The sequence below is a fragment of the Cebus imitator genome, unplaced genomic scaffold (assembly GCF_001604975.1).
Source record: "Cebus imitator isolate Cc_AM_T3 unplaced genomic scaffold, Cebus_imitator-1.0 Scaffold352, whole genome shotgun sequence".
Lineage (NCBI taxonomy): Eukaryota > Metazoa > Chordata > Mammalia > Primates > Cebidae > Cebus > Cebus imitator.
In genome coordinates, this window is record NW_016107667.1 from 558,421 (window position 1) to 586,207 (window position 27,787).

A 27,787-nucleotide genomic window follows, 5' to 3' on the forward strand; every position below is an offset into this window, starting at 1 on the left:
TACTAGCGGAACTACCCTGTTTTCAAACAAACTATAAAATTCTGCGAAACAGTCACTTCCAAGCATATGCCGGTACAATCTATGGAGGGATTTGTCGGAGAAGCGACCTAAACCAAAATATGGGGCATCCAATGATACAGTTCAGCTGGCTGCCTGGGAAAAAAACGCAAAGAGGACGAAAGCTCAGCTGTGGAGAAGTGAGACCACCCTTGAGGTTTGTCTTTTACGTTATTGTCCTCCAGGCTCTTGCGTAACTTCTATCTCCACCTGTCGACCTAAAGGTAACCGAGGAGTTAGCCAGGGGCAGTTCTGTGGTAACAAGAAAGACTCTTGGGGGCAGTACGCCTCCTCTCCCTTGGCGTCTCTCGCTTGCAACTGCCGCGCTGCCTGCCCCTCGTGCCTCTGCAAAGATGCAGAGGTCGAAGCACGTTGCTGTGCGGCGATGAAATCCTCCCTGAATCAGCCTCTGGAGCCCGGCCCCTCACACCCACCAGGATCCTGGGGTTGCCTCTAGTATCCCTGTGGGTGCTCCCGCCCCCTCCTACCCTCGCTCTCCTAATCCAAGCCCGCTTCTCTGGCTCCTGTCCACCCCTTGATGGGCTTTCCGGGGTGGCCGTGGTCCTCTGAGCCCCTGAGCACTAGCAGCGCGGGCCGGGCAGCTGGGAGGGAGGCGGGAAGCCGAGTAGGGGGAGTCCCGGGCTTGCGCGCCGCGGTGCCCCACGAGGGATTTGCCGCCTTCAGCTGCAGCAGCTGTAGCGGCAGCGGCGGCGGCGGCGGCGGGAAGAGGGGTGGAGGGTGGTGAGGAGGGCCGGAGTACGGGCCAGGAGGGAGGGAGGGGAGCCAGGAGGCTGTGCCAGGCGAGCGGAGGGGTGCTCCGCGCTCCCCCGCCCTCCTTCCGGGAGCGAGGATGCAGACTATGAAACTGGTGCTGCTGGGTTGAGGCGGAGGCAGGGGAGTTGCAGCGCGCGAGGCTCCGTGAGTGTGTCTCCTGCGTGTGGAGAGGCGGGGGGAGGCGGAGGACCAGGAGGAGGAGGAGGAGGAGAAGGAGGAGGAGGAGGGGGAGAATGCCAGGAGCCGCCGCCGCTGCCGCCGCCGCCGCGATGCTCCCGGCTCAGGAGGCTGCCAAGCTGTACCACACCAACTATGTGCGGAACTCGCGGGCCATCGGCGTGCTGTGGGCCATCTTCACCATCTGCTTTGCCATCGTTAACGTGGTGTGCTTCATCCAGCCCTACTGGATCGGCGACGGCGTGGACACCCCGCAAGCCGGCTATTTCGGGCTCTTCCACTACTGCATCGGCAACGGCTTCTCCCGGGAGCTGACCTGCAGGGGCAGCTTCACGGACTTCTCCACGCTGCCCTCGGGCGCCTTCAAAGCCGCCTCCTTCTTTATCGGTCTCTCCATGATGCTCATCATCGCCTGCATCGTCTGCTTTACCCTCTTCTTCTTCTGCAACACGGCCACTGTGTACAAGATCTGTGCCTGGATGCAGCTCACCTCTGGTGAGTGCGCGCTCACCTCCGCGGAGGCGGAGGACCCCGGGGCGCCCGAGCCGGGGAGGGGCCAACGTGGGAGGGACGGGGGCTGTGCGCGCCACGGTGAGCCCAGCCGCCTAATCCGCTCAGGCGTCGAGGTGTAGGGGGGCGGGAGCCCAGCGAGGCCGGAACCCCCGGGGTTCCCCAGTCCCGACGCTGGCGCCTTGTCCCGGGGCTTTCGTGAGCTTCCCAAGTGTGGGGGACGCCACTCAGAGGGACGCACCGGAGTCAGTGCGGTTGTGGGGCCGAGTCCGCTCAGAACTAAGGATGTGGGGCGGAGAAGTGGCCGCTTAGAGAGGTGGGGGCGGGGGTCCGTGCTGAGGGACTACGGAGGGACTGACAGGGCGAAGTGAAAAGCGGATTTGGAGAGGTCGTAGTGGAAGGAGCAGCTAGCCTGCTCTGCCCCTCGCTACTGGGACTATTTCTGTCCTTGATCCTGGGAATAAGGGTGGGGGACGGTGGCTGGAGTGATGCTGTTTGTCTCTGTTTCGGGCAGCTATCTATGTTTTCTCCTCCGTCTGGAGGTGAAGAGACCTTAATTCTGTTTTGGGTTTTCCCCACTTAAGAAGAATGTAGCTTAGAACATTCTTTCGCAATTTCTCAATGTCAAGTCTTCAGTTTGCCTCTTTGTTCGTGCAAAGGTCCCTCCATTTCATTTTTAAACAGAGAGGAGTCTTTAGTAAATCAGGATTCCTCCAGATCTCGTTTTGGAAAGTGGCTTTGGGGAAGTGGGTAGAGAGGAGAATCTGTTTCAGTAGCATCTCCGATCACTCCTTTTGCTTGTGGATGATAAATTGTTGCTAGCTGGAGGATATGAAAGTACTTTTTTTTTTTTTTTCTGTGCATCAAAGTTGCTTTTAACCCAGAAAGGATGGGGTACATTTCCTGATGGCTTTGAAGAGTCTTGAAACAAAACTGACTCCTTACTTCCCCTGATGTCTATTGCGTCTCTGCGAGCCACCTTGGATGCCCTCCCTTCTAAAGTCAAGGGTTCAAGGGTCCTGGACACCTTTCTGTTCCAACATTGTTGAGATCCTTTTGATTTTATGGATGATCTGGTTGTAGGAGAACACTTAATATCTTTAGGCAGCTAAACTTCTCATTTGCATTTTATTTTATTGTTTGCATTTTTAAGATGTTAGTTTCAAGATTTTGTCGTTCATTCTATTCCTGGAAAGGTTTTCTGGGGAGTAGGGATTAAATCCCTGAGTTTACCAGAGTGTTGTGGGGCAAGTAAATACTTAAAGGTGCTGGACAATAGCGTTAAGGTTCGTAATCCTGTATTGCTAGTTGATAACGAAAGAAAAGCTTGTGGGAGACTACATTTGTGTGGAAGTATTTGTTTTGTGTCGTGTCTCTCCTGATTCTGATTTGCCATATACTGTAAAAGTGTGTATGTGAGAAGCAAGAAATGAGCACAAGTAGAGACTCCCTCTTTTACACATACCATTATTCTCCTGAAATGCGAGTTCTGCATCTCCTTCTGCACCTCTGTCCCCAACTTTTTATAGCACCCCCTCACTCTGTGTTTTTATATATAATGTTAACTTATGGCTGTTTCAAGCAGAATAACTAAGATTTGGAATAAATTCATGCATTATGGCTATTCTTGACACTTAGCTCTGGTTTGACTTTGAAGAGGACACACAAGATGCAGATGCTATAGAAAAAGAATTGACCCTGCACAGCTAATTTTAATTTGTCTAAGTTAAATGACCTATTTAGACAGGTGATTCAAATTACATCGTTTTTCAAAGGTCCGGAAATACTTTGCAGGTGCTTTCTCAACAACATATTCTTCAGTGTTTGATTTTTATGAGATTTTTTACTGTAACCCCCTGCTTTTTTTTTTTATTTTTATTTTTTTCCCCCATTTATTTTATTGCATTTTAGGTTTTGGGGTACATGTGAAGAACATGCAAAATTGTTACATAGGAACACACGTGGCAGTGTGATTTGCTGCCTTCCTCCCCATCACCTACATCTGGCATCTATCCCCTTACTATCTCTCCCAAGCTCCCCACCCCCCACCGTCCCTCCCCTATTTCCCCCCAACTGATCCCAGTGTGTAGTGCTCCCCTCCCTGTGTCCATGTGTTCTCATTGTTCAACACCCGCCTATGAGTGAGAACATGCGGAGTTTGATCTTCTGCTCTTCTGTCAGTTTGCTGAGAATGATGGTTTCCAGGTTCATCCATGTCCCTACAAAGGACCCAAAAAAGAAAATGATCTTTGAGAAGGAAATGCTAACTTTGAAGTTAATACATTAACTGCAGCAATTACAAAGGACCGTCCCCCTTTTCTCTTTCTGGAATAGAGCACACAAAAATTATCTGACCTGCAGTAGTGAAATACAATGTTGTTTTCAGGCATTTGACATCAGTATTTATCCTGTTTTCCATGTCATATAAAATGCGGTGATAGTTTTTGTACTAAATAAAATGTAAGAACATTTACCTCAATTGGAGAAGTCCAGATCCTTAAGTGATACCCTTTTTAAAACCTTTGTTTGCATTTATTTGGTATTTTATTTCTAGGTAAACTATAGGACGTGATTTTGTTCGTTAGTGAACCATATTAATAAAAGAAAAATGGATTCTGATGACAGGTCAAATAAGAATCTGTCACTCTCACAGATTTTTAAGGCATGACATATAGAAGATATTTCTAAAGAATGTTACATTTAACATGGGTTTTCAGGTTTTATTTTTAAATTAAGTCTCATGATACAAACACAAAATTTAACATGATCTATTGTAAGTTTCTTTGAAAGTTTAGCCTAGCCTTTAGACTATTCCTCTTTGATATTAAGTAGCCTTCTCCTACCTATTGTTTAACTGTACCTAGGCTAATCTCTAGTGTAATTTGCTAAATATGAAAGATGAGACCTTAATATACTGAGACCCTATTGGAGACTGTTTGTCCCTCATTGGAAGTCAAACTATTCACTTGTGTGTTTAATTATCTAAGCATTTTTAATATTTGAACATCCTATTATATTCAGGTAGAATATAAAATCCTATTTCAAGTGATACATTAAGATGACAAAACAGGAGACTTCTTATGATATTACAATATAAATAATTACTATTTTTATGATTCTGAACGATGAACCAGAAAAATTAATTTATTTATTGGACCTGAAAATGATGTTGGTCATTCACCTAGGTATGTGAAGCACACTTAATTAATTGAGCTGTTATGAACACCTTACCCTCTCCCTCCCCACTCTAAATCTTGTTCAAACACAGTATGAAACTAGGAAACACAGAATTAGGAATTAGAAGCTAATGTATCACACTGTCTTTGGATGTAATCCTGGACATACAGACCATGCCTTATATGAACACTGGAGACATAAAAATAATACATAAAGAATGATAATCAGAGATGTAAAACTTCCCTAAATCTGTAGAAAAGCAATTTATTCATAAGGAAAAAAAAGACTTCTTTCTGTGTGATTTCTCTAACACTAAAAGGAAAGGAGTATATTTATAATTGATCAAGTGGGTAATAAAGTTCGGTTTTAAAAAATCAGGATGGAAAGGGAAATTTCTTCCCCTGGGAACCTGATTTTCTGCTTCTATGTTCTTGTTTTCTTTAAGGCAATATTTCATTTGGTTTCTAAGTCTACTAATAATCACATTTATAAAAGTGTTTTGTTTTGTTTGTCATAGTGACTATAAGCCATACGTTGAATTGTTTCCAGAAGCCCATGTGTTCACCATACTAAGCAAAATAAATCTTTTGTTTTCTTTTTCTTTTTATAAGCTGAACTATTCAGGTGGAATTTAAAGTTTTGTAGACATCTATCATTGATTTATTGGTCCAAGGCAGCAGATGAGGAAAGATACTTGCTTTCATCTGTGGAGATGGGACACCTGATCCAAGCTGGATTTTCTTGTTAAGGAGGGATGAAGACAGAATGGGTTGTACTCCCCAGACTCCTCATCTGTATCATTCTGAGTGTACCAAAAAGAAGGGCCACCAAGATGGCAAGGCTTTATGGCAAGGGGTAAGGGTTGAATTGTTAGGCTCCCAGCTTTAGTTCTGCCAAATCCTTTTTATCCGACTTGCTTTCTTAAATTTTATAACTTTGTTGTTTAGGTGAGATGAGAATCACCAAAGGTAATCACTATATTTCTTAGCCTGCAAGAAGAGCCTGTGAAATGTTATACCATCCTGTCTTGTGGTACCCTCCTCTTTTCTTATAGATCTTATTAGCATTTGAAATTACAGCACATTTCCATGTTTATTTAATTTATGTCTTCTCTAGTACATTGGAAGTTCCATAAAACCTTGTCTGTTTTTCTTTATATAGCATAGAGGTCAAAGCATGGAAATTGTAATTCAAAGATGTGGGTTTGAAGCCTGACTGTGACACTTATGGACTCTGTGACCTGGGGAATGAATCTTTCTATGCTTTAGTTGGTCATATGCAAATATGCTTGTAATTGTACCCATCAGGAAACTGGTGCAAAAACTAAATGAACTAATGTATATACTTAGTGCCTGGCTTATAGTAAGCAGGCCCTCTGTGAGTGTTGGATATGGTTGCTGTTTTTGTCTTGTTATTATTATTCCTATGTCTTGGAGCATAGTAGTATGTGTATATCTGGTACATGGTAGGTATTCAACAAATTTTTGTTGAGTTCATGAATAAAATAAGAATGAATAATTGAGTGAAGAATGAAAGGAAAAAGGACATTAAATTTCCCATATGTTATGCTGGGCGCTGTGGCTCAGACTTGTAATCCCCGTACTTTGGGAGGTCAAGGCAGGCAGATCACTTGAGGTCAAGAGTTCAAGACCAGCCTGGCCAACAAGATGAAACTTCATCTCTACTAAAAATATGGCTCATGCCTGTAATCCTAGCACTTTGGGAGGCCAAGGCAAGCAGATCCCCTGAGGTCAGTAGTTCAAGACCAGCCTGGCCAACATGGGAAACTTCGTTTCTACTAAAAATATAAAAATTAGCCAGGCGTGGTGGTGTAAACCTCTAATCCTAGCTACTCAGAAGGCTAAGGCAGGAGAATCGCTTGAACCTGGGAGACAGAGGTTACAGTGAGCCAAGATCATGCCACTGTACCCCATACTGGGCAGCAGATCAAGACTCTGTCTCAAAAAAATAAAATAAAATACATTTCCCATATGTTGTGATGAGAAGTGAATGCTGTGTACTTTGAAAGCTGTGATACTCATTTCTCATTGGTGTGTGGCATCAGTAATAGTGACCGCACTGAAAGAACTATTCCTTATTCTTTGATGAGAATAGTTGTGACTTGACAACCCAATTTGTGATGAGCTTTCCTAAACAGAGGCTTTTCTGATGTGTAGGCAATGATCTTTATTACAACATTGGGAGATAATCACATCTCAGGCTTCAGCAAATTTTCCCTTACCATTTATTTTTTCATTTAAATAACACGTATCATTCAAAATGGAGGTTTTATGTAAAAATCAAGAGAGTGGGTTTTCTTTCAGGAAGAGCAGGGACTTGTTCTCAGTTGGATTTCCTTATGTACCTTCAGGAGCAATAAAGACAGGAAAAGACATGTTTTCCAGGCTTTCCCACTTCTTCTGAGCATCAGTGCAGGTGTGCTCTTCTTGGACTCCCATGGAACCTGCCAAACCTTCTCTGATAGAGTGATTCTGAATGTGCTGAGCTCTGATGGGGTGCTCTGAAGAGGGGACAAAACTGAGATGTACTCAGGTGTAGACTCAGTGTTCAGGACACTCATCTGTCCTTACAGTTTGGCTAGTGCTGAGCAGTATGAGAAAGAGAGCTCTTGCCTCAAAGTGCTGCTTATGCATCTTAAAGTCAGTGCCATGGAGTGACCCTAAAGAGAGGCTTTTCTCTACAAGAGCATTTCAAATCATCTCCGATGTGTAGAGGAAAGGATGTGTGCTGCTGGTGAGGGCAATTTTTGTTTTCTCACAACATATAGCACTTAAAAGGATTTTTTATTTACCAGGACAAACTTACAAGATAGTGATCTGAAATAATTTAGAAACTTTTCTCTTATATGTAATGTGACAAAAAATGTAACAATTGAAGAGATGTGTGAAAATATATTAATGTGCTGTCAAAACAGTTTTTATAAAAGTGAGATTTTAAGCAAAATCGGTGAAAAATAACTGGTCCCATATAACCCATAAAATATATTGTTAAGAATTTTTTTTCTTGATGCAAGTCTGCACATTTAACAAATTTTCCACCGTAAAAATATAAGAAAGTACTTACATACTTCTATAAATAAATAACAAATATAAGCCTAACCAGAACGTAGTATCAGAGGCTTAACATGAAAACACTTGTTTGGTAATTTTTGTTTGGAATGTTGCTACCACCCAGGAAAGAGAATCCAGATGGCCAGACTAGCATATTGCGCCATATGTACATACCTCAGAAATCTTTCAGAGGGAGTAAAATTTTGAATGGAAAAAAAAAAAAAAAGAAAGAAAAGAAACAGAAGAGTATATAGCTAGAGTTCCAGTATGTGGCTCAGTGCACTTCTGTGTGTGGTGTGAGGAGATAAACTATGGGGAGAGAAGAGGGAATTTTGGATCACATTGGCGTTAAGCAAAAAAGGCTCCAGGAGAATTCTAATTTGGGGGCTTAATCACATGAGAACTGGGCTAGTTTTAAAGAGCAATTTCCATAATATGTTTCAAGTTTAGGGGTTAACACCAGTTTTAATTAATGTGAATTTTCTTTATCATAATGAGTCAACTGGAATTTTTATTTGATAAGAGGAAAGACTAAGGTGCTGATCTTTATTCTTAATAACAAAAAGAAGATAGTAATAATGATGGAAAGTAAGAGGCTGATCATATAGCAAATAGTAGGTAAGTTATTTGATGACTTACACATAATGCTGTTATGAAAAGTCACTGAGGCATTTGAAAAATAGAAATAATCTTCCTCAGCATCCTAAATGTTTACGTAATTAATATCATCATTAAAAATATAAGCTCTCAAATTATGGCTATAATTCTATGATATTCCCAATGCACAAGGTCCTGGTACTATTCATAGTTTAAATTGTCTTAACTATAATGTTAAGTGCATTTTTCACCTTTTTTGCTAAAATGAAACAGAAAAATAAGTGGCCTGCAAGGGGAAGATAAATAATTTTTTGACCAATAATAGACATGAACCGTATCTGAGTACTATTGTGTAGAATGAAAGAAGAAAGCAAACCTTTTGGAAATAGAATTGCTGGCACAGAATTGTCATGCTCGAGTTCTGACATCTTCCCCACCCTAATGGAACCAGAGGCTGCAACGGGGTAGGAGCTGCTATGTTTGCTCAACAGGAAGAGAGATCCTAAATGATTGTCTGAGTGAAGCTGGTCTTCTAGTTGCGTGAAATTTTAAGATTATGACTTATTAATGAAAGGGCTAGTGAGAGGGCAGTGAAAAATAATGACATAAATGATAAATATTTGTAGATCTCAAAAGAGGCCCTAACTCAGAAGCAGACATGTACAGCCCAACTAATCAAGGGAGTTCTCCACATTCTTTGCCCGGTTAGAAAACAATGGCAGATAGGATTTTGAAGGGGGCTCAAGTTTAGCTTCAGTACAGAACACATTACAGGCCCATGTATTTAAGTGTTTGTAGATTCCTTATGGAAATAGTCTGGAGGAAGTGTTTTCTGCACGGCCTTTAGTTAAGTGAAGAGTGAGGTGTTATAAAATCAAAATGGGAAATATGTATCATAATTGACAAAAGGCTCAGTATTAAAAAAAAAAAAAAGGCAAACAGATCCAGCTGTGAAGAATGGCAGGGATATAGAAGAGTGACACCAACAACAAATGAAGTATGAATCATAAAGAGACAATGAAATTCAAGATTGGAAAGCCTGTGGAATTTAATAACATCAAATGCCTGTTGAATTTGGCATCATCAATGGCTTAAAAATATATTGGCACAGGACAAACAGAGAGCTAGAATATGCCTTGTGGTGCAGAGCTGTGTGTAAAGTCCCAGTTTTTAAGAAAGAAAAATTATGGCTTCACTCCCAATCAGGGAATTATATGATAGACTCTAAGATTAAGCTATTTAAAGGAAGAGATACTAGATATATGGCAGGTGGAAATAAGGAGAAAGGTTAAAATAAGGCAACCCAAGAAAGAAGTCATTGTAAAATTTGATGAAAAGCATTTCTATAATTTCTTTTTGAAAACCTAGTTATAAATTTTGAGTTTAAATTGATTTCTGTAATATAATGCCTTTAATGGGGAAAGGGAACTTACAGTGAACATTTGGGTAAATACATTTACAGAACATCTTAAGAACATGTATAATTACAAACTAGACCAACTGAATTCATCTAAAATTCAGATGATTAATAACCAGTGACATTGTGGATTTGTGTGATACCAAATATGAGTTAACTGAATATCTACATTTTAACCAGTTGACTGGACAAAGCATAATACTGACCACTTGGTATGTTATAAAAGCTTTCATAGAGAAAGGAATGCTCCACTATAGTGTTTTAAAACCCATGGTTGGCGACCTTTTAATGGTCATAATATCAGTTTGTAGATAATTAATATTAGAACTTGGATTAAAACTGAGTAGAAAATATGAATACAAGGCATAGAAAAAGAGCTTTATAAAACCTTTATTTTCTGAAAACATTTACATACTTACATAAGTGTGTGGACTAGGTTGCAACATAATATGTATTAATTATTGTAGGCTGTAGTCACAATGTTTGAACAACACTATTCCAGAGAAAAGATGATTTAGTGTGAATTTAGGAAAACAATCATCTCTTTGGAAAACTGTTGAAGATTTATACAAGTTATTCATAGCTAATTTTGTATTAGAAGGTAGATTAGATAAAATATACTTAACCTAAGCAATTTGAGAAATTTTTCCTTTGGTTTTATTTTATCACTTCCATTTATGACTTTTATTGCTAATGTATCCCCAGTGAGATTTTGGGTTGATTGAAAGTTAGACTTATTTTCCAGATGTGATTTGATTGACCCTTTGTGCTATAAAAATGACATGGTCCACCTCTGAGAAACAATATAGCTTAAAAACCATTTAACAAAACTAACCTTGTGTGAAATAGATATAGACTCATAGTCTTTTGAATATTGGACAGATATTAAAAATCATTTAACATAATCTCGTTTTCTTAATTAAGAAATAATAATGGTAAATACTATTGAACAACTAACACTTGCAAAAACCATTAGTTTAACCCTCATAACAATCCTACAAGTTTTGTTTTATTATACCCATTTTGCAGATGAAGAAATTGAGGCTTAAAAAAAATCACTCAAAATAACTTGTTGGAGGTCATAGAGTCAATAGGTGGTTTGAGCCAAAATCAGACTCTTTCCATGGCCTACAGCATGTTTCTACTAAGTCTGAGAGAAAATAAGAGTCTTGCCAAAGAATACCTTGGAAAAATTGGGATCGACATTCTCAACATGCATCTGATTCCCACTGCAGTTCCATTTCAACCACTTTCTTTTGCCTCCCAATGTAATGTCCATTTATTTAATGTAAGTCTTCAATATTCATTTTCACCATTCTGTATCATCATAAAAGGAAGGAGCTGCTGTTTACAGAGTAAATAATTATATATATTTACCAGAGTTTCCTCTTCAAGCACACTTATGTTTGATGAGGTAGCCCTCATACCATCCTTTTCATTTCTCTAACCTAGAGGCTGGGTGGTTCTTTTCCCCTAAAGTCCCCTTGGTTACTCCTCTGAGATTATTGCAATTAATCTTAGACTGTGAATTCCTACAGGACTAGAACAACATCCACATTACTGGCTCTATGCCATCCATTCCAGCCCTAAATTAAATGCAGAAATTTTCTTAATAGATTTGCTTATTGATAGTAGTGGTGAAGATGAACAGGGTTGCTAAGGCATGGACAGAGTTCCAACGCAGGTAATAATAGACTTGAGCAGTTTCTGGAGGGATCATGGTGAGAAAGGGAAGCTAAGGTGTGGTCAGAATATTTGCGTCTTGACCTATCCTCTTATTGGCTAGATAACTTTGGACAAGTCATCTAACTATTTTTGACTTTTCATTTTCTTAATGTTTCTAAGGCTTATACAGTTATATTCCAGATACAAAAAAAAAAAAAAGAGAGAGAGAAAGAGATTGCAAGTTACAGACATTTAAAAAATTACATCTGCTAACCAAGTGTTGCTGTGTATTTACCAAGTAAGTAAATGTTAGGAAAACCATCGAGGATAGAGTGAAATTAAAGCAGAAAGAAAATAAAAACCAGAAAAATGGATAGGCATCTAAAGTTAAATTTTCTCAATGTCATGAAATGTTAAATAAAATCTATTTTCTGCATTCTTAGGATTATTGAACTAATACATGTAAAACACTTAAAATTGGACCTAGAACATAGTAAGCACTCAAAAAAAAAAATGTTAGATATGATTACTGTTACTACTATTACTATGAGAAAGATCAGGGCCAGAGGCATGGTTAGTGTTGACAAAATTTAGTAAACAGAAAAATGGAACTTACAATGTGCAACCTAATAAAGGCAGTTTAATAACACAGTTTGTGTATGCTGGATCTACCTTGTTTGGAGATCAAGAAAATGTTTGTGAGTACCTTTAGTAAACTGTATGGTTTACTGCGGTGGCTCATTCCTATAATCCCAGCAGTTTGGAAGGCCAAGGTGGGTGGATCATGAGGTCAGGAGATTGAGACCATCCTGGCTAACACAGTGAAACCCTGTCTCTACTAAAAATGCAAAAAATTAGCTGGGTGTTGTTGCACACGCCTGCAGTCCCAGCTACTCGGGAGGCTGAGGCAGGAGAATCACTTGAACCCGGGAGGCGGAGGTTGCAGTGAGCCAAGATTGCACCACTGCATTCCAGCCTGGGTGACAGAGTAAGACTCCCATCTCAAAAAAAAAAAAGTAAACTGCATGGTGTTATAAAAATGCCATATGATCCTTATAATGAATTACATGCCTTACTTACAAAACATCAGGTTCAGTTGAGTTTAATTTTGTGTTACCAGGTCTAGCTCTTCCATTTTATATGTCTGGAGTAATGATTCAAATAATAGGAATGTATTTGGGAGATCATTTTGAACTGTTTGATAACTGCAATTAAACAAACTTGGAAAAAAGGAAGCCATGTTTTGAAGAATGCGTGGCAAGACAGTTTTTAATTGTGTCAAGACCTGAACATTTAGTCATTCTTACTAATTTCCTCCAAATGATAGAGAAATATTATCAGCTGTTACCCAAATTATTTCCTCTTCACAGTTATTGAAAGCAAAATTGAATATTCTCTGACTCTAATAACATCAGGAATAAATTAGAAATAGCATTTTTCCTTTGCTATTCAAAATGTGACTGTAATACATTGAAAATTAGGTTTCTCAATATTTATCTGTGAATCTTTATTTTTTTCCTCAGCAAAGAAGGTAATGATTTAAAATTTTCAGACTTATGCTCAAATGAAGGTTATGTTCTATTTTTCATTAGCATGTTAATTCCTTGTATATCTTTAGCTTTTCTAAAGTAAAAAAGCAACAACATTGCTTCTTATAAATATTTAATTTTAGTTTTAAAGTCATCAGTTTATTATAAAATCAGAATATCCGGTTTTCTATGATTACTTCTATGCCTACAATCCAAACTCTTGGATTAAACTATAAGCAAATGAACATTCTCTGCTTTACCTATTCACCCAAATTCCTTTTATGGTGACTATTTAGAGCTGATTTTGACAAGAGAACTTACTAAATAAGCTTGTTCGACCGGACTGTTTTTGGAATGCCAGTGAGCATCACTGAGCAGTCTTGAAGGCCATGGTGAATAGTTCTGCTCTTTCAGACCTCTCAGTCTTTTGAAAGGGCTCTTTAGTAAGTGAGCTAGGATGGGGAAATGGGTCAGGATCCACCAGCCCCAGTTCACTTGGCTGAAGACCCCTCCATTGTCAGCAGGATGGGCTCTAGAGGGAGCTCCAGCCCTTTCATCTTGACTTCTCAGAATTTTGCCTTTCACAGGGTCAGGTCCAGAGTCATTTTCTTCCTGACACTGCTTGTAGGATGATATTCTAGAGGTTGGAGGGTGGAGGATAAAATATGAAGGTTGAAAAAGAATAAGAAAAAGGATTTATCAGAAAACATACAGTAGAAGGGAAAGCTCCTTTACCAATAAGGGAAAAGCCAGTTCCTCCTGAATATTTCTGTAGCCCCTTGCCTTAATATAAAATGCTTTGAAATTACTCTATAATTTATGTGACCTTTGAAGAAGCTGCCGTGACTTCCATTGTTCTCCTTTTTTGGAGAACTCATTGGCATGGTCATCGCTATCCGGACATTTTAATTGTTATTTCTTAGACTGGAGATGGACACATGGCAATGACTTGAGCAGGTCACTGGATAATGCAAAAGAAATTGAGGAATTCAGAACTGCAAGATTCTAAACAGCCATTTGGTCTTGTTGGTCATAAGCTATGCATTATAGTTGTGTCTCTGCAGGTGCTGGAACTTGTTTTGAAAATTTAAAAAAGTAGGATTGGAAATCCCATATCTTGGGGAAACTTTGGGGACTTTTCAAAATTTAAAAATAATGTTTATGATAACTCAGAACATGGACCCCAGCCACAGGCAAATAATGCTTCACAAAATCAGAATGAAAAACTGGGCACCAAATTTAATTACCAGTTTCTACCTACAAATTCCAGTCTCCATTTCCTTAAATAAAACAAAAGAAAATAAAAGGAATGAGTTGCTGTTATACCCACATGTAGCATTATCCACTGAACGCCACTCAAAGGAGACACAATTTCTCAAGCTGGTTTCTATTTTATGGTTTTTGGAACCAGAAGTGCAGAAAATTCTTTAGAGGAAAATTTTTGAAAAGCACACTTCCTTCTCTACATCAATAATTTTTTTCCATCTTAGAGAGCATTCTTTCTAATCCTCACCAGAATTTTCCCTCATTAGCCCCAATGCCCTGCTATGGTCCCAGCTCCCACTAAAATGTCTGTGTATGAACAAACCAAGTAGAAAATCTGAAACTGTACTGATAGTGCAAAGCATGCTAGCATTACTGTGTGACTGCTTAGAATGTTTGGCCACACTTAGTGTGCAGAGAACAAAGGGGGAGGGTTCTGCAATCAGTGTGAGTTTGCATTTCACAAGGACTGTTCCCTTCTTTTTTGCGTACTATTAAAGAATTGATTTTTTCTTTTTTTGTAAAGTCTCTAGAAAGCCAACCGAATGATTGTGAGTGGTGGTCCCTATACACTGAAGGTTTAATTATAATAGAGATATTCAAGAAATGGAATGAGTCTCACAGTTCTTCATCTCCAAGTCTCATGATAACATGAGCAGTTCATTGGAAATTTCTCCCCAAATGTTTTAAAATATTATCCAAGTTTAGTATAGAAATGTGATTTAAATGTATATTGTGTTATAAATGTTACTTAGCCTATCCATTACTGTTTCACTTCATCTGCCTCATGTTATGAATAACATATTTTACATTGCGTATGGCCTGTGTGTGTGTGTGTGTCTGTGTGTGTGGTTTAAATAATAATAAATGACCATTTGTTTACCTGCTACCCACTCCCCTGATTACATTTCCTCTCACTCAGAAGTAGCCACTTTCTCGAGTTTTGTGTTACTACCTTACATTTTCTTTTAGTTTTATCACTAATGTACACATTCCTGGGTAGTATATTGTTTAATTTTGTCTGTTTCTGTTTTTAAAGGAAATGCTTTTAATATTTCACCATTTAGGATGACATATGCTATAGATTTTTATTTTTGCAAATACTAGTTAGGTTAAAGAAGCTCCCTTATTTCCTACATTGATAAGTTTTTAAATGGTGAATATAAGTTGAATTTTATTGAATACATTTCCTGCATCTATTCAAATGATCAAATTACTTTTCTGAGTTAATATATATTGATAAGGTAAATTATACTGGATTTTCTAATGTTGACATAATCGTGCATTTCCAAAATAAAGCCAACTTTGCCATACATCATGAGACTCAATTTCTAATATTTTATTTATTATTTTTATTTCAACAGCTTTTTGGGTACAAGTGGTTGTTAGTAAATTGGATGAATTGTATAGCGGTGAAGTCTGAAATTTTAGTGCACCTGTAGTCTGAGTTGTGCACATTGTACACAATATGTAGTTTTTGAATCTCCAATTCCACTTACACCCTCCCCAGTCTGAATCTCCAAAGAGCATTATATCACTCTGTTTGCCTTTGTGTACCCATAGCTTAGCTTCCACTTAAAAGTGAAAACATGCAGTATTTGGTTGTCCATTTCTGAGTTACTTCACTTCAAATAATAGCCGCTAACTTCATCCAAGTTGCTGGAAAAGACATTATTTTGTTCCTTTTTATGGCTCAGTAGTATTCCATGCTGTATATGTGCCAGATTTTCTTTAGTCACACATTAATTGATAGGCACTTAGATTGGTTCCATAGCTTTGCAGTTGTGAATTGTGCTACAATAAACATAAGCATGCAAGTGCCTTTTTGATATAATGACTTCTTTTCCTTTGTGTAGATACCCAGTAGTGGGATTACTGGATCAAATGGTAGATCTACCTTATAATTTTTAAAAATATTTTCATGAGTTAATTTGCTCTTTTTTTGTTTCTTTTGTCATACTATCTACCTAGTTTGGGTAAGAGGGTTATATAAGATTCATAAAAGTTGAGAAGTCTCTTTTTCTGTCTTTGAAAAAAAAATGTGTATGAGTCAAATGATTTGTTTTTAGAATGTTTAATGGAATTATTTCATAAAACAGAGCCTGTTGTTTCTTTATGGAAAGATTTTTATACTGCTTAATACATTAATTGTTATAGAATCATTGAGGCTTTTTGTTTCATCTTAAGTCAGTTTTTAAAGATATATTTTCCTAAGAATTGGTCCAATTATTTTATTATCTACATTTTCTAATTTGTTGTCATAAAGCCACTCCTAATATATTTGCATACTCGTATAAGGGTTGTTTATGTCTTCTCTATTTTCTTTAGCTCAATTTTGCCAAAGTTTTCTTATAGTCTTTTTAAAAGAACCAGCTTTAACTTTGTTAATTTTTCTCCATTACATTCTTCTGTCCTATAGCATTCATTTTGCTTTTTAAAATATTTCATTTATTCTATTTTCTTTGGATTTATTCTTGTTCTTTTTCTAACTTTTTAATTTGGTGACCAGGTTTGTCAATTTTTTTATCTGCTACAATTTTTATGGGAAAACAATCTGATTATCTGTGCTGAGATTTTTGAAAACGGCATTGTTGTAAGTTTTGAGCAGGAATTGCATGCAACTATTACAAGCATCATATTATTATATGTTCATTACAAAAAGCTCAAGTTACTTGTTAAAATTTTACAAATATTTCAATGGCATGGTTTATACAAATTAATATACTTGATATTGAGGCTATATTCAATATATTTTTAGTATATATTTATATTCAATTTTTTCTTATATGAAGTAAATATAATGAATGTTTATACAAAGTTAACATTTAGCATAATAGATGCTCCTAGATACCTTTCCATTTATTCTAGCAATTACTATTGTACTAGTATCATTTTCTATGATATAAAAAAGATGAGAAAAAACTCTTCACCGCTAGTAGTCAGTTGATGCCCCCATGGTTAATATCAGCTTTAGTGCTCCATTACATCTTTGGATTTTTGCTTTGTCTTTTTTCTTACCTCTGATAATTTATTACTTTACTATAAGCTCTTATGCATGCTTTTAAAAGTTTTGAATTTTTATTTCATTTTCATTTTCTTTCTTTCTTTAAGAGTCTCTCTCTGTTGCCCAGGCTGGAGTACAGTGGTGCGATCTCAGCTCACTGCAGCCTCTGCCTTCTGGGTTCAAGCAATTCTTCTGCCTCAGCCTCCTGAGTAGCTGAGAATACAGGCATGTGCTACCATGCCTGACTAATTTTTTTACTTTTAGTAGAGAGGGGTTTCTCCACGTTGGCCAGACTGGTCTCAAACTCCTGACCTTAAGTGATCCACCCACCTTGGCCTCCTTTGTTATTCCATATTTTTAAGTGTTCTAGTTAGAACAGTTTTTTGGGTCATCTATCCTGCTGTATTGTCCAAAATGTAAGTCCCGTGGAAAATATTCTATTGCCTTTGCTTAGCTATGTGACCAAATGAACTCCAAACATCAAAATGTCAAGTCGCCACTTTGTGCCATTGCTCACTGGGGAACAGAATGGGAGAAATGGAGATTGTAGTTTCTGAACTGACAACTCAGAACTAATGGATCTCCCAGAGTGGGTTAGCATCATGTTTTTCTAGGATTAAACTACATTAGTAGCAAAGAAGTGAAAGTCTCTACTTCCAGTGACATTTATATGTAGTATAGTAGATTTCTCTTAGTTCTCATTTAAAAATTCCAAATGAAATAATAAAAATACTGTAATTGTATTCTCACTCCTTCTGTTCATCTTTCACTCATTCATTTATCCTTCCCTATTGCAGTCCTTTTAGGTGTATTAGAGGAGATATGAAGACTAACACACTTTTTTTTCCTTTTTTTTTTGAGATGGAGTCTCACTTTGTCATCCAAGCTGGAGTGCAATGGCACGGTCTCAGCCCACTGCAACCTCTGCCTCCCAGGTTCAAATGATTCTCCTGCCTTAACCCTCCTGAGTAGCTGGGATTACAGGTACTCACCACTATGCCCAGCTAATTTTTAAATTTTTAGTAGAGATAGAGTTTCACCATGTTGACCAGGCTGGTCTTGAACTCCTGATCTCATGATCCACCTACCTCGGCCTCCCAAAATGCTGAAATTACAGGCATGATCCACCATGTCTGACCTACTAACACACTTTCTTTTTTTTTTTTTTTGAGATGGAGTTTCGCTCTTGTTACTCAGGGTGGAGTGCAATGGCGCGATCTCGGCTCACCGCAACCTCCGCCTCCTGGGTTCAGGCAATTCTCCTACCTCAGCCTCCCGAGTAGCTGGGATTACAGACACGCGCCACCATGCCCAGCTAATTTTTTGTATTTTTAGTAGAGACGGGGTTTCACCATGTTGACCAGGATGGTCTCGATCTCTTAACCTCGTGATCCACCCGCCTCGGCTTCCCAAAGTGCTGGGATTACAGGCGTGAGCCACCGCGCCCAGCCCCTACTAACACACTTTCTAATGTTGAGGATCTCTTCAAGATTAGTTTTCTTTCTAAGATTGGAAATAATTTTGCATTACTGGGAAAAAAAATGTGGAGGCCATTATACCATACTACGTAAGTGCCTAAGTTCCCAAGACAGAACATTTGAGTTTGTGTAGTGGATACTTCTTTTACGGAGTAATTGTATGACCTTGGACCAGTTCCTTAGCCTACCTGTGCCTCAGTTTCCTCATCTGCAAAATGAGGATTGAAAATAGTACCTATCTCAGATCTGGTACACAGGAAACATTGATAAACATTAGATATTAGAATCACCATTATCATTGTCTTATAATCACTCTAGAAAGGCAGTCCCAGAAAGAACAAGAAGTATAAAGGACCTGGTAGATTGCTCTTCTATAAAAACTTAAGGTTTTATTAGTGGCCTCACTGTTTTATTTCTTTTTTAATCTAGAAAAAAAAAAATCATGCACATTTTGGTGTTGCCAATCCATTGCTACTTCATTATTTATTAAGGTCAGTCCTTTCCATACTAGGCCTTTTAGGGATTTCTTAATAGTGAGGGGAGAACAGAAGAAGGTGTGAAACTTTCCAGGTGTGAGTGCCCTTTTCACCCTCTTTTTGGAGTTAGGGATTGGAGCGCTGTACAATGATATCATTGAGGCTCAGGCAAAGGGTTGCAAGGAGCTGCAATGGTTGCTTGCAGCCTTTTTACTAGAAGCCTCCTAAGGACAGAGACCATGCCTGTTTTACCCACTATTGTAGTTTAGTGCCTAGGTTGCTTGTCACTGAAAGTTTGCCTTCTTTTCTAGCTGGGTACAGTGGCTCATGCCTATAATCCCAGCACTTTGGGATACTGAGGTGTGTGGATCACCTGAGGTCAGGAGTTCTAGACCAGCCTGGCCAACATGGCAAAACCCTGTCTCTACTAAAAATACTAAAATTAGTTGCACATGGTGACACGTGTCTGTAATCCTAGCTACTTGGGAGGCTGAGGCAGGAGAATCACTTGAACCTGGGAGGCGAAGGTTGCAGTGAGCCAAGATGGCACCATTGCACTCCAGCCTAGGTGACAAAAGCAAAACTCCATCTTAATTAAAAAAAAAAAAAAAAATTGGCCTTGTTTTCTAGTACACTAAACTGATGTCACAGTCCAAAGCTTTCTATTAGAAACTGGTGTAAAGACAATTTCTCAGCTCTTTTTAGAGAAAGGGTTAACATGCTGATTTTTCCCACAGTACAATGGGAGATCATATCATTTCTGTATGTTCTAAACTTTATTTAAGAAAATAGATTCAGCCGGGCGTGGTGGCTCACACCTTTAATCCTAGCACTTTGGGAGGCCAAGGCGGGCAGATTATGAAGTCAAGAGATTGAGACCACCCTGCCCAACATGGTGAAACCCCGCCTCTACTAAATACAAAAATTAGGCCTGGTGGTACGTGCCTGTAGTCCCAGCTACTCGGGAGGCTTAGGCAGGAGAATTGCTTGAACACAGGAGGTGGAGGTTGCAGTGAGCCAAGATCACCCCACTACACTCCAGCCTGAGTGACAGAAAGAGGGAGGCTTCATCTCAAAAAAAACAAAGAAAAAAGAAAAAGCAGATTCTATTTTTATTTCAAAATTAAAAACAAACTACGAAACAAACTTATTTATGCTTTAACATCTTGTGTATATAAATATGGAATGACATATATTTTAAATGGCTCACCTTGACTGGGGAAATTTGGCATTGAAAAAAGATATTCTGTTAAAATCAGATATCTGGGTTTTATGGTTTGTAATGTTTGACCTTAACACAAAGAAGAAAAACATTATAGAGTCAAGAAAACACTAACACATTTGAAAATAAACCTTGTTTTTAAACAGATTGTTTTCCAAAAGAAATTCTTTTTATTCTTACCCTTCAAGATAACTATAATATCTGAAAGTTGAGCAAGGTGGGAAGATCTAGAGAACAAAAGAAAAAGACAAAAAGACACTGCAGTATAGCTCAAGGTGCTAAACAGATGAGACTGACACATGTCAGAAGCAGCAGTGACCTTCTGTGCTTCTTGCCATCCCTGCCCCGTTTAGACATTTATACAATGGTTGCAAGAGGAAGGCTGATCAGGTAAAGTCTAAGCAGGGAGCTGAAGAACCTTCTCATTCTCCTCGTCCTCCTACCGCTCTTCTCTTTCTCCATTGCCTCCTCCTTTTCCTTCTGTCCTCTTCCCTCTCTTCTCTTCCTTCTTTTCTTCACAAATTTAGCTTGAAGTTAAAATACTCTGGGAAGACAAAAACGCATGACATTTATAAAACAAAAACAAAACAAAACAAAAAACTCTATATAGGTAGAGAAAGAACATTTTATTTAGAAGCTAACCAAAAAACAATATGAAATAATAATAAATGAATTCAAGTCTCCTTTAAAATATAGCTGCATCAATTTGCTGCTTTCAGAGGGGTGCAATAAAAAAGTGGTGTCATAAAAGATATTTAGTAATTGTTTTTTCTTACAAAATAATTGTTTTACCTTTTTCACTGTTGTGAGGTTTTTTAATAAACTTCAAGAAATAATAAAAATGTGTAGAATCTTGAGTGCAATTGTAAAGTAGATATTGAAAGCTAGAGAAAAGTATTGGGAAATGAATTATTCTGTACAATAAACCCTAGACGTGCAAGGGAGCCCTTTTATGATATTGCTCGGATACATTGTTTGCAAGGTTTCTTTAAGGAGATGCTCATTGCTTTGGATTTTGAAATGACTTTGTGATGTCTGGCTGCTATGGTAACTGCTACCTTATTAAAAAAATAACATTTATAGCATTAGGAGAAATACCTAATGTAGATGACAGGTTGATGGGTGCAGCAAACCACCATGGCACGTGTATACCTATGTAACCTGCACGTTCTGCACAGGTATCCCAGAACTTAAAGTATATATATATATAAAGTAACATTCGTAATCCAACTAAAATTCTAACTTTTTGACATGCTAGAGTTCCCTTATATTTACCCCAGTTTCCAACTTATCACATATTTGCTATAAGCTTGCTTTTTGGAAGTGCCTGTATTTCCCTATTTTTTAATATGTTAGGTTGATATCATTGTCATATTTGAGTAAGGATTTAGTGTTATTGCAAAGCTAGTTCCTTTTGCCCACAATAGTACCATTTGCTGAATCCTTTCCTTATACCAGGTACTATTCTAGTTCTCTACATAGTATCTCATTTAATCCTTACAACAATAATGTGAGGTGCATTATTATTATTCCCATTTAACTAACAAGGAAATGGAGGCAGAGAGAGATTAGGAAATGTTGCCCAGGATCATACAGCTACAACTGTCCAGTATAGTAGCCTGTAGCCACATGTAGCTGCTTAAATTTAAATTAAAATGAAATGAAATTAAAAGTTCAGTTTCTTAAACTAGCCAAACTTTAAGTTCTCAATTAGTCTAAGGGACTAGTTGCTGCTGTATTGGCGAGTGTAGAATGGAATGTCTCTATCATTGCAGCAAGTTTTATTGGACGGAACTGTCAGAGAAGTAATGATGCCAGTCTTAAACCTAGGGGATTTGGTGGTTTTGAAGTCCAGACTTGAAACTACTGCACTGAACTGGATTTTTCTCCCTTCCATAAGAAATAAAGGGACTAGTACAGAGAGTCTTTGAGTTGGTGTTAACCAGAGATGGATAAAGGGCAAGACTGATGAATAGAGACTGAATGGGAGATTCATTTATTCATTCCACAAATGTTTTTTGAGCCCCTGCAGAATGATGGGCACTATTCTAGATGCTGTTAATGCAGCAGTGAACCAAACAGATGGGTTCTGAGTCCTCACAAAGCTTACATTCTGCTGGGGGCTGGCAGACACAAACAACTAATTAAATACATATCTATTAGGTGGTGATGAGTACTATGGAGAGGGAGAAACAGGGTAAGGGTTATAGGGAGCGCTGATGAAAAGGTCTCTTTTGCCGGGCATGGTGGCTCATGCCTATAATCCCAGCACTTTGGGAGGCCAAGGTGGGCAAATCACCTGAGGTCAGGGGTTCGAGACCAGCCTGGCCAACATGGTGAAACCCTGTCTCTACTAAAAATACAAACATACAAACATTAGCCAGATGTGGTGGCCAATGCCTATAATCTCAGCTACTCAGGAGGCTGATGGAGAAGAATCACTTGAACCTGGGAGGCAGAGGTTGTAGTGAGCTGAGATTGTGCCACTGCACTCCAAGTTGAGTGATAGAACAAGACTCCCTCTCAAAAGAAAAAAAAAGATAAGGTCTCTTTGACAAGACACCATTTAAGAAGAGACTTGAGAAAAGAAAGTGAGAGAGGAAAACTCCAGGCAATGGAAAGGAAATGTGCAGAGGCCCCAAAACAGAGATCAATGAGTCCAGTTAATGTGGTTAGTACCATGTAAATTGGCAGCCATCTGAAGAAATCACATCTGTTTCAGATCGTCATACCTTATCTATTTAGGCTTCTTCACCTTGAGTCTGATGTCGCCTTTCTTCCCTAGTTCTATTACATCTGCCTTTGAGTCCATAGAGGCCATTTCACTTCTCTGATAAAATATATATATTTTAGTTTGCAAACTTTGGGAAACAAAGCAAATCTTAGCACTCTTCTGTGATTAAGCTTTATTTCAAGAGATTGCGGGATCATATTGTTTGAAAAGTTTTTCTACTTTTCAAGGGATCTTTCCTCTGATAAGTGGAAACTAGTTTCCTAGACTAGAAGTTACCATATGTAAAACCAGGCTGACAAAATTATTTTCAGGAGAAAATTAAGATGGAAGGAGACTAAATCATAGTTTAAAATTTTACTTCTAGACTCAAGTAATTGCCTTATAAGCTTCATTGTTTATTGTTAATAGTTTGGCCAAACAGAGAAAACAATTCCTAAGTGTTTGAGCAAATTTACAGTTTTCCAGTTAGCAACACATTGACATTCTGTAAGGATACATTCAACCTCTCATATGCCAAGTATTAGGAAAGATTTTATTCTTACGGCAATACCTAGGAATTTCCATGGCACCCTCCTGTCCTGACTGTCAGCTGTGCCTCTCTTGGTCTCTACATCCTGTTGTATCCAAGCCCACTCCTTTTTTTCTCTGTTAAGACCTAATACGACTAGGCCGGGTCAGTGGCTCATGCCTGTAATCCCAGAAACTTAGGAGGTCATAGTGGGAGGATTGCTTGAGGCCAGGAGTTTGAAACCAACCCAGGCAACAAAGTGAGACCCATCTCTACAAAAAAAAAAAAAAATTAGCTGAGCTGGGGCAGAAGGATCCCTTGAGCTCAGGAGTTGGAGGCTGTAGTGAGCTATGATCTCACGACTATACTCCAACTTGGACCACAGAGCGAGACCCTTTCTCAAAAAAAAAAAAAAAAAAAAAAAAAAAATCTAGTACAACTAGATCATTATTCCCATCTCTAAATTGCAAAAAGAAAATGAGTAATACATGTAAATTATTACTTTTATATTTTCAACATTTTATATCTAAAGTACTTTTACATGTAAAATTCTTAGAATACTACCAAGTGTGTAATAAGAACTTCATAAATATTAGCTCTTATCATTATTATTCTCAGCACTCTAACCACTTTCTCTGCTTTATTAAAGCAGGTCTTTAATAGATGCCTTTAATAGATGCCTCCAGGCATCCAACTTATCTTTCTGCAGCTGCCTGTATCTTCCAGTCCCACCCCTGTGTCCTACACAGCTCATGCACAATGCATGTCTCCTTTGATGAGCACTGCTTCTCCTCATCTTCCTAATCTACCCTGCACATTGGAATTCCTGATTCTGAATCCCGTGGTAGGCACTGTTGAGATTTCACCTGTTTACCGCAAGCATTTTATAGTCTAAAGGAAAGATCTCAACACAGAGAACAATAAGTCTGTTTCTCCAGGGGTGGAGGTTTCTCCACACTTTTCCCTCAATGTAGGGCAGTTCAGGTGGCCTCACCTCCACATCTCCAGCCAAGAGTTCTGGATCCTATGGATGTGGGCAGGATTCAGGTATAACCATGAGTTCCTGGCTACTCTTTCAGTAACAGCTGGGACTTCACAACTCCATTTAAAAACAGTCTAGAAAAACTCAAAAGTTGGCAGCTGAGATTGAGTGAGTTTCCAAGTGCATTGGGCAGGTGCCTGATTTCAGTGGGGAGCCTGTAAAAGGCTACCCAGAAAGGCAATTATCCCTCTGCAGTTCTGGATGCCTCCCAGAGGCTCTAAAGGGGTTAAAATGTATTGATTTTTGTTTGCAATGTATTTATAAGGAAGCACTAGAACCCCAACATATTCATGAAACCAGACATTTTATCCATTTTATGCTACCAACAAACAAACACAAAAACCAGCATGGCATGGGCCAGACAATGAGGAGGTGTAAGATATTTAGCAATTTTTAATGTTGGAAAAATTCACATTTTAAGACTACCTGTGTTTATAGGCAACTGCATGGAACAGGAGTAGATTAGGGTGCACCATGTTGCTGAGGTGTGATGTCAGATGAGACCACATGAGAATGATAATGTACCCAAGGGAACCATAATTTTCTTAAAATTTCTTGACATTCTGTCATTGAATTACATTAGTCTTTTTTTATTTATGTTTCTTCAGGCCTTGTTTTGGGCTTGTATTCCTGAAAGACACAGTGATAAATTATTCATTTGTATATAAATAAAGGTGGCAGATTCTGGATGGAAGAAGTGTTTGCAGAGTGAGAGTAATTACTGTAAGATAAAGGGTAATTCTGGATTATGGAACCTTATTTTCTTCATCAATGCCCTGTTAACCTGAAATTATATAAGCTATGAGCATTAGTGCCTAATAGGGCAGGAGCTTCAAACTAATGAGCAGAACCTGCAGGAACTCCGAGTGATATTAGCCATTTCTGTTTACGGAGCCTTGGAATATACCAGTGCAGTTCTGGGCACTTTATACACAGTGCCTTTGATTTTCTTAACCCTCCTTCAAGGTCGATTTTTTTATTTGCTGATGATGTAGCTGAAGCTCAGAAAGGTTATGTGACTTGTCCAGAGCCACCTACCTGGTAATTAGAAAAGCAAAGCTCAATTCTATGTCTCTCTCTTCATATATATATATATATATATATATTAGTTAGTCCCTTTTATTCTTATTTCCTCATTTCCCACTCTCATTGGCTTCCTCATCCACTGAAAAACCATTGTAAGTCTGATATGTATCCTTTTGTTTGTATGGATTCTTACAAAAAAAAAATCTCTCTTTTTTGTGTTGCTCCATTTCTAATTTCAGTAAATGATATTGTGCTATAGATTTATTTCTCTTGTTAACCATTTATTTTTAAACTGTTTCTGTGCATTGCTAGGTTTTGAAGCTCCACGCATGTGGCTATCGGTACCTCTGGCTCGTTACTGCCGAGGACTGCACGGTACTCCAGAGTTGCATCCATCTCATTTCCCTTATCCGCTGCCCTGGCAACAGCTCCCCAGGTTGCCCCTAGATTTCCACCACACCAGACAACTGGGAAGTGGACATCTTGTACACATTCCTTGTTGAGCCTATGTGGGATTGTTTGGGAATTGATGGACCATAGGGCACACATATGCCAACTTGGGCCACATTGGGCCAGTTTGCAGCTGTCCAGCCTAGCAGCTCCAGGCCCCACACATCTGCCAGCAGTGCAGAGCAGACTTGCATCCTGTCATCCTCACTGACACTTTCAGTTTTCTCATTTTTTTTTCTAATTTTGGCCAGTCCGATTGTATAAAGTGATATTTCATTGTTTTAATTTGCATTTCTCTAAATTATTAATGACTGAAAATTATCTCTTCATATGCTTGTTAGTTGAACTTTTTCTTCTGCTACCCTGTGCTCCAGTTCAGTAGATGAAGGTCATGGTCAGGACCCTTGCTATTTCTCTAGACTGGCATTGTTCGTCTAAAATATAATGCCACCCACATACATAACTGCATAATTTGTAGTAGCAACATTAGAAAAGGTAAAAAGAGATAAGTGAAATCAATTTCAATAATATATCTTAACTCAATATATCTAAAATACCATAATTTCTACTTATAGTCAATGTAAAAATTATCAGTGAAATATTTTATATTCTTTTTCTTTTTGTACTGTCTTTCAAATACTTTGTATATTTAATAATGAAAGCAAATCTCAATTTGGATGCTAAATTTTCAATGGTTAAATTGAAATATAGTCATTTTATGTAAGTGAATTTCTGTTTAACCAAAAAATCTTTGACACTGCTTATAAAATTTTGGATATGTCTGATTATTAGAAAACTCATTTTATATTGGGCCAAATAGTACCAAATTATTTTTAACAAAATAATTGGCTGCCCTCCATTGTAGCTTCCCCCAAAAAGCCTTCCACAGACTCAACCTCAAAAATAAGCGTAGCATATTTTAAAAATTGGACCAGGACCTGAAATTATGTAGCAACAAAGGCTATTCCTCTGCTAGCATCTATCCAGGATGATTTAGTAAAAATCTGAATCTGTTGGCAGTCTGACCTAAGGATTAGTTAATGTATTTTATGCAAAGGCAAAGCCAGCACATATTCTCATTTTGGTAAGAAATATATAGAAAGATAAATTTTCATCTTCATATTATTGATATAGTACATTATACAGATGTATACGATTAAGAGATAATTATATGCAATATGGCAGGCATTAATAAAGACAGTGTGAAAAATTGTGGGACAAACCATCAGTGAAATTATTGTATTAGGATATAGCTTTTGTAACAGAGGCAAACATGCTGCAATGAAGGCATGAAAAATATGGTCATTTATAGTCACTTTTCCAGGTTTGGTCACTGTTCAGCCAAGGGTAGGTGATGAGATAGGAACAGAATGCAGACTCCAAACAAGAAGGAAAGTAGAGTAGATAAGAGAACCTCCTTCCTTGCTTCCTCTACTTCTTGGTGTTGATTACAGGCTGCCTCTGACCATATACCCAAAGAAAGGGTAACAACTTTAACCAATAATTTAGGTGAGGACCAGTTTGAGAAATACATGATAGTAAGGAATAATCAAGGGCATGGGAAGATATGTGGCCTGGAGTCATCCTTTCCTGACATTTCCAAATCTCTC

The 27,787-nt window shown here is 38.4% G+C and overlaps 1 protein-coding gene across 3 annotated transcripts in view; it reads left to right on the top strand.

The window, feature by feature from the left end:
• Positions 1 to 785: 785 nt before the first annotated feature.
• The window catches only part of LHFPL3 (LHFPL tetraspan subfamily member 3), a 539,341-nt gene continuing 512,339 nt past the window's right edge, over positions 786 to 27,787 (top strand). Inside the window, exon 1 of one of the 3 annotated variants that reach the window (XM_037730548.1) lies at positions 786 to 1,503. In XM_037730548.1, coding sequence (XP_037586476.1) covers positions 1,065 to 1,503 — 439 coding nt within the window. In that variant the 5' untranslated portion in view covers positions 786 to 1,064. The remainder of the gene's footprint in view (positions 1,504 to 27,787) is intronic. The other 2 variants (XM_017506243.2, XM_017506242.2) reach the window with 2 other exon arrangements.